Source organism: Eurosta solidaginis, chromosome 3 (genome assembly GCF_040869045.1).
Source record: "Eurosta solidaginis isolate ZX-2024a chromosome 3, ASM4086904v1, whole genome shotgun sequence".
NCBI lineage: Eukaryota > Metazoa > Arthropoda > Insecta > Diptera > Tephritidae > Eurosta > Eurosta solidaginis.
This window is the reverse complement of record NC_090321.1, coordinates 167,375,935-167,386,704: the sequence shown is the minus strand read 5'-3', so window position 1 is coordinate 167,386,704 and position 10,770 is coordinate 167,375,935. Positions and strand designations below refer to the sequence as shown.

Below are 10,770 nucleotides of genomic sequence, written 5' to 3'. Positions count from 1 at the left end.
ATCTGCATTGTGGCCCGTTCAGTCTTCTTCACGTTAACCACCTTCCAGTTTTGGGTCGGTAGACCCGGGTTGTACTCCTGGAGCAGCTCCAGGATATCAGCGGGGTCCGTTGGCGTCACTGGAACCCAGGCTCTCGCCTTTGGTCGTGAGGGGATATCACACGCCTCCACTACCTTGAGGCGCGCGTCCGGATACACCTCCCCTATCAGCGATACGGCGGCTTTGTAAAGCTTCGCCGACCTGGCGTCGTCAAATGCAGTTAGTTTAATATTGCCCTGGAACCACACCGCATCGGTATAAGAAGGCGGCTTGTTGCCTTTTTTGACCTTAACGGCCATAGTAGCGAGCGCTGCCTCAATCCACTTCCACTGCTGTTTCGGGAACCTGCCATCTTCGCTGCTCTCGTCCATAACACCAATGATCTGCCGATACTTGGCTATTTCGGCGAAAGACTGCGTCCAGCCTCCCTGCGTCTTGGCCCTTTTCGGTGCCGTAGGGTTGGATTCATCCATAGACCGCAGGCGCTTCGAGGCTTCATCGCTCTCGACCCAGTGCAGCCTGAACTCCTGAAACATCTGTTTCGCCCAAGCAAGGTCACGCTGCGCCTTCGCCCAGTCCTCCGCGGAAACTTCCCCCTCCCTTATCGGCGAGGAGGCATTCCTACGCAGGATCCGGGCAGCCCAGCGCTTGTCCTGGTGACTGGGTTTTTTAACTCCCTTGTCCCTAGAGCCGGCCACCCCTACACCCCTGGCGCCCCCAGCAGCCAAACCGCCAGACGCTTGACGCTGAGTGGCAGCCGTGTTGGTGGCTACGAGATGGGTGGCAGCCGCCCCAAAGGTTTCCCGGTTGGTGGCCCCTCCCCGAGAGGTACCGGCCTTTGGAATACCCGGGCTGGATTTTCCCTCAGCGCTTTCCTGCCTAGATTTGCCCTTGGTCCTATAGCCGACGCCCCCCCCCCCCCTCTCCCTGAGGCGCCCAGCAGTCGACTCACCAGACGCTTGTCGCTGGGTGGAGGGCCTGCTGGTGGGACCAAGGGAGGACGGGTGTAGCACTGATGGCCTCCCGGTCAGTACCCCTCCATGCGAGGTACTGGCCCCCGGACTACTCGAACCGGATAATTTCTCGGCCCTTTTCTGTCTGTCTGCCGCTGCAGCAGCGAACCCCTGAGGAGTTCTCTCAGCTAACTTGAGGCCCGGCTGAGCCGTAGCCTATATTTCCTCCATACTAAATTACATACCACGAGTAGCGGAGAAGGGGAAAGGTCCACCCGGACAGAGATCCGCGATGTCCGGGTAATGCTTAATAGCATCGAAGATCGCCCGTTAGCGACTGGGCTATTTATGGGCCCCCAGCCAGGCTGATCCTCGGCACAGGTCGTATAACACCTTGATCCAGTGCATTAAGGAGGAAGGGAGAGAAAAGGGGAGAGAAAAAAGAAAGGAAGATAGGGTTAAGGGGGGGTGAGAAAAAGGGTCGCCGCTCCAATTAGCCGCCGAAGTGTTACCAGGTGCCACCACGAGGAGGCTCTGCCCCTACATGAAGGAGGGAGAGTGTAAAAACACCTACGAGTCGACGATTTGGTGTGACGCCGGTGAGTGCAAGGCGCAATACCCCCATGAAAGGCACCCAAAATTAGCATAGAGAAATTCCTGGAATATAAGGAGTATGCTCTGGGAGTCTCCTTGGACAATACCGGGACGGATATGGTCTTGTTTACAAAGAGGTACAAGGTCCCAAATTGGCCCAGACCTAAGTTAGGAGGGGTGACCTTACCGGAGAAGCACAAAATATCTAGGAATCATCCTAGACAGTAAGCTGTCATGGAAGCTCAACGTGGAGGAGAGGGTGAAGAACGCCTTAACGGCACTCTATGCATGTAAAAGAATGCTGGGGTGTACGTGGGGCTTATCGCCCTCTCTTTCTTATTGGGTTTTTACAGCGATTGTAAGCTCTATTCTATACTATGGAGTTATTGTTTGGTGGAAAGCCACACAAAAACAACATAACTCAAAAAATTAGAGGGGGTATGCAGACTATCGATGCTTAGCATTACGGGAGCCCTGAAAACAACCCCGACGGCTGCACTGTATGCCATTCTGCACATTCCACCTGTAGACCTGGTAGCAAAGAACATAGCATTAACAACTGCAACCAGGCTCTGTGCCTCGGGGCAGCTTGAGCGCCGACCATATGGCCATAGTAGTATAGCGTCATCAATTACAAGACGATCAGACTCCCTGATTCCCTATCTGCGCTTCGAGGGAGATGTTAAGGCCACAATAAAGTTGGACGGTTGGCGCAAGGGTACGCAAATGGCGGACGAGGCGATACATTTGTACACAGATGGTTCCAAAGTAGTGGAAGGAGTAGGGTCTGTGGTATACTGTGCTGATTCGGAAATAAGCAGCTCCTACAAGCTGCCGGATTACTGTAGCGTTTTCCAAGCGGAAATATTAGCCGTAACCAAAGCAGTAGAAACCCTGGAAGAGAATAGCTTAAGCTGCAACCGTGTTAACTTTTATATTAACAGTCAAGCAGCAATTAAGGCAATAATCTCGCATAGCACAGCATCTAAATGCGTTTTAGAGTGTAAGCAGTCTCTGGAGAGAATCGGGACAGGGAGAAGCATACATCTATATTGGGTCCCAGGGCATATGGGAATAGATGGGAATGAAAAAGCGGACGAACTAGCTAAAAAGGGTGCATCCCTTGAAGCTTGCGCCGTAGACGTCCCAATTAGACTGGGCGGGATTAAGCGAAGGCGAGAGGTGCACATAATCGACCAAGCGGGAGTCGTGGGTTCAAGCGCGGGGCTGTAAAGTGTCGAAGATTATGTGTAGGTCTTACAACCTTAGACTAACAAAGTTGCTTCTATCATTAAAAAGAGAGGACTGTAGACTCATGACGGGTATTCTGACTGGACACTGCCTTCTGGCGTCAGCTGCCTTTAAATTAGGCTTGGTCAGTGATAGCAGATGTAGGAAATGCGGGTTGGAGGAGGAAACGATCGAGCACGTTCTGTGCTCGTGCCTTGAACTTGCCAGGCTAAGACTCCAGCTATTAGGAGTGATACAGCTGTCAGATCTAGAAGCAGCAAGTGCCTTAAGTCCTAGGAAGCTTCTAGTATTTGCCAAGAGGACGGAGTTATTTTATAACAGAGGTCCTGGTTTTTGATAGGCTTTTTCAGTTCGTTAAAACAAACTTCTGGTAACACTGCGGACTCAATCAGTCTATGTGAGGTCCGCATGGACCGGCCAGTTCAACCTAACCTAACCTAATGCTTGTTTACCAACCATATATGTACATGTATATTTGTAGTTTGTAGCTATATGCGTGTGTATATGTGAGTACCACGTCGGCTGATGATGACATGCGTTTGTGAGTATCTCTCCGCTGCCTTGTATGCATGTGTGTAAATGATGATTGATTTGTTTACCTACATACGAGTGGCTGCTTAGTATCGGCTTAGTGATGATAGTATCGCTTAGTGATGCTTATATTCGTCACAATATTATACTGCACTGAGTAGTGTATGATAAATGCGAGACCGCCCCTATTTCCTCTCTCGCGATCTTTTCTGTTGACATTCTACCCAGAACAGGTCTGCAGAGCAGATCTTGCTGTGAGTATAGTCTCTTGAATCGCAGCGATCGGATGTTATACCGCTTCATGAAATCGACTATCTCCGTGATCTTCCCATTTCATCCATTACAGTTTAACTGCAGAATTCTGAAGTGTAGCGGGGGAGACGTCGACACTCTAGGGGTGACGGGTGACTACGTCTGAGTCGAAGGAGCCCAGGACGCAATTGCTGTTGTGGCCCTGGGTAAGCATTGGGGTACCCGGTGTAGTTGGGTTTGCGGCCTGGCAACATGGTGCAATGAAGCCCACCAAGAAGTTGTCGTCGCGGAGACCCGAACATCTAGGAAAGTGGCACCGTCCAAGGCAGGAATGCATTGGGCGGATGACGCAAACATATATTCTGTGCTAACAAACGGTGCAAAAAGTGGTAGGGACTAAGTCTGTTTCCCTGACCTACACGATTGCTGCTGGAAAAGAGGGGAGAAGAAGACGGGGGCGGGGGCTGATGCTCAGGAGGCATTGCTACCGACTCTACTACGGAGATTGTAGTTATGAGTGGGAGCGGCCGTATGAGCTGTGGTTGGTGGTAAGAACCAGTAAAGACCGACCCAACATTCCAGAAATACGTGGACGTCTGCAGCCGGCAATTCATGATATCTCACAGTTCCGAACCAGATGCACAGAAAACTCTAAAATATGCCATTTCTAGCATTATTATTGTCCTTTCAGTTAAAACTAGGTGTGGAGACACAAAACACTATTAAATAACCTACAAAAATGAATTAAATACTATTCAGTCAAAATTTCAATGTGGACGTCCATTCCGAAACGTAATAATTATCTCCGAGTTCGTTCGTGATTACAGCAGCATTTAAAATACGATTTTTTTTAAGTTTAGGAACGTTACGTCTTGCTATGGACCTTTACAAGTTTAAACTAATAAATGAAATAAAAAAAAGCTTTTGAGACAAACATAAAAACTTAATTCAAAATACACAAAAATAAGCAAATACTTGTAAATACAAATTGTATCTAAAATTAATCTTATGCTACATTTCTACCAAACCCAATCTCTGTGTTTACCACCAGTTTTATGCTTGGTATCTCTTGACAGATATACAATTTTTAATTTTCGCTTTCGGACTAGTGATACTGAGGTAAACCAGCAAATTTAGATACCTTTCCCGTTCTTTTTGGACGTGTTTGAGCGATAGATCAAAACAAATAAGCACATAGTTTGGGTTATGTAGATACGTAGTGTTATGCTGTACTTAGAAGAAACACACCCTTATAAACTAGATGGAAGTTTTATTTCCTCATTTTTATCTGCTTAAAAAATCTGGCCGTCAATGCCTGTATCGCGCCGTACGTTTTGGGGATTTGTAGACTACGAGTTATCCACTGAGGCAGTTTCGCTTGTATAGCCTCCTTGCTATAGCGCTCATCAACAAGTAATACGCAAGCATAGTCGTTGATATGACGCACAGACCGCCCAATGCATTGATTTACAGCTTTCAAACAAAGATTCTCATAATATTCATTGCCAGCGCCTGAACCTAAAGTATTATCTAGGTAGCGCATACGTTCCTGTAATTCAACTGATAGTCGGTTGGGATATGGCATTCCAACGACAATAACGCACCTCCCAAGATCATCTGCGAAATTCAGCCCCTCGCTCAATTTACCGCCGACAACACTGAAAAGCAAAGCCCCGCCACAACTTGCACGCTTTATCGCCGCACTGTAGTCATCTAATAGCTTCTCAACTGATGATCCGGTACCCGTACGCGTTTCAGAAAATACGTGCTTCTTCATAGAGATTCTTTCCAGTATGCCATTTTTTCGTAGATGATCATACACAGTATCAAGATATTCGTAGGATGGTAGAAAACAAACTATCCCAGCTGGTACCACGTTACAAACGTTTTGAATAATCATTCCCAATTCTGTGATCTAAAAATGATATAAAGTAATATTGAACTTTTTGTTTTATATGTATATATGTACATAATGGTGCTGTGGGACTCAGGAGGTTATTGATGGCAATACAAAACTATATGGTTGGTTGTTGTTTTTGTATCTACACGGCAGAAGGGGTCTGTAAAGTGTTCAATGTGGTCATATTAAATCGTTCCCAGATGGTCGCGCTAGTATTTTATTAGTACTTGTTACGCTTGAACGTGTCGGATCTATAACCGGCTAAGGACAATAACACTCCCCAAAACTTAGGGAAGGGTCCTTAACGCTACAACAACAACAACAAAGATGGCTGAGTTAATCCGTAAGTCGGGCTAGATTTAGAAGGTGCTGACGTCGGTAAAGAACTGTCTTTATCCAAGACATGCGTTTTATAATGTATACCAATATACCTCTAGTGGAATTCACTATCTTTCTGTGACGTAATTTGTTGAACTTTGACTAACAATTTTTCGCTTTAGATTTAAAAGTTAGCAAAAGATTACATATCTACACAACAAAATTGAGAATACACTTTGGCGGTTTTTGGAGGGTTCATACATTTTTTTTCTTTTTGGAAAACGCCATGTTGCTTACCATATCTGCAGCATTTCGTTCAGTATAATTAAAACAAAGACGCCGAGCTGTTGGCCCTTGTGCTACAACAAGGGGGAGTACTGCATCAGATGGAACCACATGACCATAAAAATGCTCTTTAACTCTTGTCGGACATGCACGAAATAGCTGTTGAGTCAATTCTATAGTTGGCTGCATGGTTCCTCCAGCGATTATAATCTGTATGAGTAAGAAAATTTATTAGTACGAAAAGCTGCCTGCTTTTTTAATTGAAGCAAATACTTACAGATCGAGCTTCTCGAATAACGTCCGCAAAATGGTCACCTGGATTCAGTAAAATATACTTATACATGCTATCTGCTTCATTGCCGATTCCACCAATGCTCATTATGATACGCCCATCCTCTGCATTTTCAGTTAGTGATTCCAAAAAAGATATAAGCGATCTAAATGCTCCGCTACTTGACATTGTTTTATTGGACCCATCGTATGCATTTGCTTTTATGTCATTCTTGTCCACAACACCAGCCTCTGTTTTTATATCCTTTTTCTGCAAAGTCTCAATTTGTTTGAGAAGTTGTTTCGTAGCCGAAACTTCGTCTTTTGTATCAGAACTTATGTTTGCTTTTTCGTTCAAACCTTGCAATTTTTGAGCTAATCGGGATTTTTCGCAGAACTCCAGCAAAATATGTAAATTAATGTTAAAAAAATCTCCCTCATCTGTGAGTTCATAGGTGCGTAATACTCTTGAATTCAGTTTATTTTCCTCGGTTACATTTGATTGAAGCATTTTGATCAGGCGCTTTACAATGAATATCAATTGATTGATATTGAGTAAGCTAGCTGCACTGAATCTTTTCAAGTATCGCAATTTATATGCCCCAATTTTTTGTTGAACTAATAAGAGTTGCTGTAGGGATAACTCGTTACTATGAAGACGTGCGATAGTGTCCAGTAGATTATGGGCTTCATCTATTATCACAATAGCACCACGCAAATCAATACCTGTTTGGAGGCGCGTACGACGATGTAACAGCATTTGATAAGTAAGCATTACGAGTTGCGCTGATTTCGAAGCTTCTCTTGCAGCATAGTAGGGACATGCATTCAACACCTCCCCTTCCCCAACTAACTCTTCAATGTCCATCATATTGAACAGGGCAGTTGCACTAAGTTCTTGCATAATATTTGCTTTGCGGAATGTACAGCATTTGGAATTGCTATTTTCTTTAGTCTCTTTACTTTTTGGCGCCATATCTAAGCACCGCTCATTCATGACACTCACATTAGGCAGTTTCCTTACTTGAGCATTTATGCAGAGCTGCTGACGCGACGCTAACGAAATACAGCGTATACGTTTACCGTAGGGAGTGCGTTTTATTTCTCGTACCACTTGTGCCAGCTGTGAATGGGTTCTGCTACAGAAAAATACCTAAAAATAAAAGCTTTTTTGTGATTTCATCCTCCACAAAATTTCAATTTTTATAAAATAACAAGTAGAAGCGTAAAATCGGACCCTAAGTTACATATACATAAACTGCGAGGAGTGTTTTCACGTGTAAATAAGTAATAAGGAGGATGGCTCAGTATAAACCACTTTATGGTTAAAAATATGGTGTTTTTATCGGAAGCCGCCTATGAAAGCAGAGGCTGAGGGCGGCCCCTACTCCATTGGAAGGACCAGGTGGAAAACGATTTAAACTCCCGTGTTGTGACCAATTGGCGCCGGTTGGCGGAGCGAAGGAGCGACTGGCGCGCCTTTTTGGACGGCCATAACCGTTTAGACGGTTAAGCGCCAATTAAGTAAGGTTAAAAATACGAAAAATTTACCTGAATCGGACGATATTTGTCTTCTATATTTTCTTGCTCCAATTCAATTTGAACATCACCAACTTTCTCATCCCAATCTGATTGGTTTGGTTGCTCCTCGTTTTCTTCTTCGTCAATTTTCGTTCTCTGGTTATAATATTTTTTCCGATTTTTGTGTATTTCTACTTCTTGCTCGCGCATTTCAAGCAATCCCTCATCATACCGTTTCATCAATTTTTCTAAGTGCCGCAGTTCGTGTAGATCTTTCCTTGCCTCTGTTGCCGCATAGCTAGCCATAATCCAGTCCTTTGCTGCATCAATGCTTTTCGTCGCACGTTCAACTTCCAGTTTCAATTTTGAAATTCTTTCATTCAATTCCTCACGTTCCAAACGCTAAGTACAAATTAAGGTAATAGTCTAGTTGAGGGGCCGACGGCTAATACGCTACCAAAAATATCGAGAGAGAGGTGTCAAACGACGCCTCTTGACATCAGTATTAATAATCCGAAGGCGGAAAATAAAAATTTTAACTCGTTCAAAAGATATTAACGAAAAACCGAAAACAGACCATCGGGTACCTCCGAAACCGGGAGTGGGATCCATAGTATTTTTGCGCAGAACACCTTCCAGCGTTGGCGGCCTTCGGCCGCGCTTATAACAAATAACCCTGGGCTACGCCATGCTACCGCCACGGTGATGCACAATTTTATTTGGGGGTACAAACACAACAACAACCACATGGAATTCGCCAACTTCAAATGCAAATATCTCCGGACAGAGATACAATTTTTCTTTTCCGCCATCGGATTATTGTTCTCGAGATTAATACGCGTCGTTTGACACCTCTCTCGATATTTTTGGTAGCGTATTAGTAGTCGACCCCTCAACTAGACTATTACCATATCTCCGGACAGAGATACAATTTTTCTTTTCCGCCTTCGGATTATTGTTTTCGAGATTAATTCGCGTCTTTTGACACCTCTCAATATTTTTGGTAGCGTATTAGTAGTCGATCCCTCAACTAGACTATTACCCAAATTAATTAACCAATGATAATAAAAGAAATTTTGCAAATATACCTCCCGATCCTCAATCCATCGAAGCACAGAACAAGTGAGAGTCAGTGACTTTCCTGTTCCCGTAGGGCTTTCAAATATACTAATAGATTTTTGCGTCAAACTAGTGTACACGGCGTCCATCAGCTGTTGCTGGATTTGATAAGGTGTAAATGGAAACCCATAGTCTATCGGTAAATCCAATACTTTGGTTGGCGAAAACATTTCTATATTTTTGTCTTATGTTACGTTGTTAATTAAATTGAAAGACGGGCGAACACAAATATTTATCCATATGTAAATAGAAACATTACAGCATGGTTTACAGCAAACCCGCCAAAGATTCTTCTTCTTTTACATGTCCTAGTTCAAAATAAAAGTCCATTGTAAATTTTACCAAGTAGCGCAGCTAACAGCTGTTCGGTGAAAATTCGCACATTCACACGCACAGTTCTCGACTCAGTTTCAAAAAAAAACTAGATTATTTAACTCAAATTTTAAAGTGAGATAATCATTACGAATTTATGTATATGGAATATATAAGGCGTTTTTGTTGTTATTAAAACAATAGTTTTATTTATATTAAAGCTTTTATCAGTTTTTTTTTTAACTTTGAAAAAACTCCGAACACCATTCCTTCATTATATGACATTCGACTGCCTAGTCCACTGCCTTCCACTCTATTCGCAACATAACCTCTACTTAAGCTGCCAAACTATATAGTAAACAATCTAAAAGTCATTGTTTACTATATATAGTTTGGCAGCTTAAATAGAGCTTATGTTGCGAATAGTGTGGAAGGCAGTGGACTAGGCAGTCGAATGTCATATAATGAAGGAATTGATGTTCGGAGTTTTTTCAAAATTTGTCCGAAATCCTGAACCACAAAAGGGAGTGTAGTTAAGTACGAAAATAAAAAAATGTAGTTAGGTTTTGCTCCTTTTTTGGCAGGAGATTTTCATTTTAAAAATGTAATGTACAAACCAATGTTAATTCTATTACTTTTTAGCAGGATATTTTCATTTTAAAAATGTAATATATAAACCAATGTTCCTTCTATTACTCATTTTATCTATGGACCTTCACATACACTTTATAAAAACGTGCTTTTTATTTGTACGAACTTATCCCTCAATGAAAATAAATGAAACACGTATTAATGTAAGCATTAATCATGTTTCTTACTTCTTAAATGTTCTTCTTAAATATTATAGATGTGTTAAAAGTAGCAGGACTAAAATAATATTGACAAATCTGATATGTCAAACTAATTTTATATAATAAAAATGATTTCATAAATTGCATGCATTTTATACATATGCATTATATTTTTAATTTTCTCTAACTATTCGTTTTGTGCTGACTTAATTTGGCTTATGCATAACTTTCTTTGGCTATATAAGCTAACAATTCCAGGGGCCGTTTTCACCATCTTCGGTGAACTCTAACAAACACTTTATTTGAAAGAAATCGTTCAGTGATTCGTCAAATAAGAGTTACTTTAAAATAACGGACGTTAAAAGTTCCCCTGTCACATGAGGAAAAATGAAATACAACTATTTTTATAAGATGAAGATAGATAGAAAATGTATTGGGGATTGCAATGCGACCGTTGATATATTGTGCCCTCATCAGATTGCGTCGCGTTCCAGGAGGATATGTTCGATCACGAAATCGACATGAATACAAAATAGTTTTTTTTTTCTAAAATGCAAGAAGCTTCAAGAAGAACGTAAGTTTTTAATTATTTGTGTGTTGCTTTGACATTGGCGTTGCGTTGCTTATGGATTGA

At 42.6% G+C, this 10,770-nt stretch overlaps 1 protein-coding gene across 2 annotated transcripts; it reads right to left on the bottom strand.

Annotated features, from left to right (window-relative positions):
* Nucleotides 1-4,279: 4,279 nt before the first annotated feature.
* LOC137244583 (ATP-dependent DNA helicase DDX11) lies at nucleotides 4,280-9,321 on the bottom strand. 2 transcript variants are annotated; one of them, XM_067773782.1, is made up of 5 exons: nucleotides 9,003-9,321; nucleotides 7,945-8,316; nucleotides 6,401-7,546; nucleotides 6,136-6,333; nucleotides 4,280-5,535 (listed from the first exon to the last, which is right to left on the bottom strand). In XM_067773782.1, the coding sequence occupies exons 1-5, from the start codon at nucleotides 9,201-9,203 to the stop codon at nucleotides 4,891-4,893; spliced, it is 2,562 nt and encodes an 853-aa protein (XP_067629883.1). In that variant the 5' UTR covers nucleotides 9,204-9,321; the 3' UTR covers nucleotides 4,280-4,890. The 2 variants fall into 2 exon arrangements, with proteins under 2 accessions (XP_067629883.1, XP_067629884.1); XM_067773783.1 differs by lacking the exon at nucleotides 9,003-9,321 and adding an exon at nucleotides 8,823-8,945.
* Nucleotides 9,322-10,770: the final 1,449 nt, after the last annotated feature.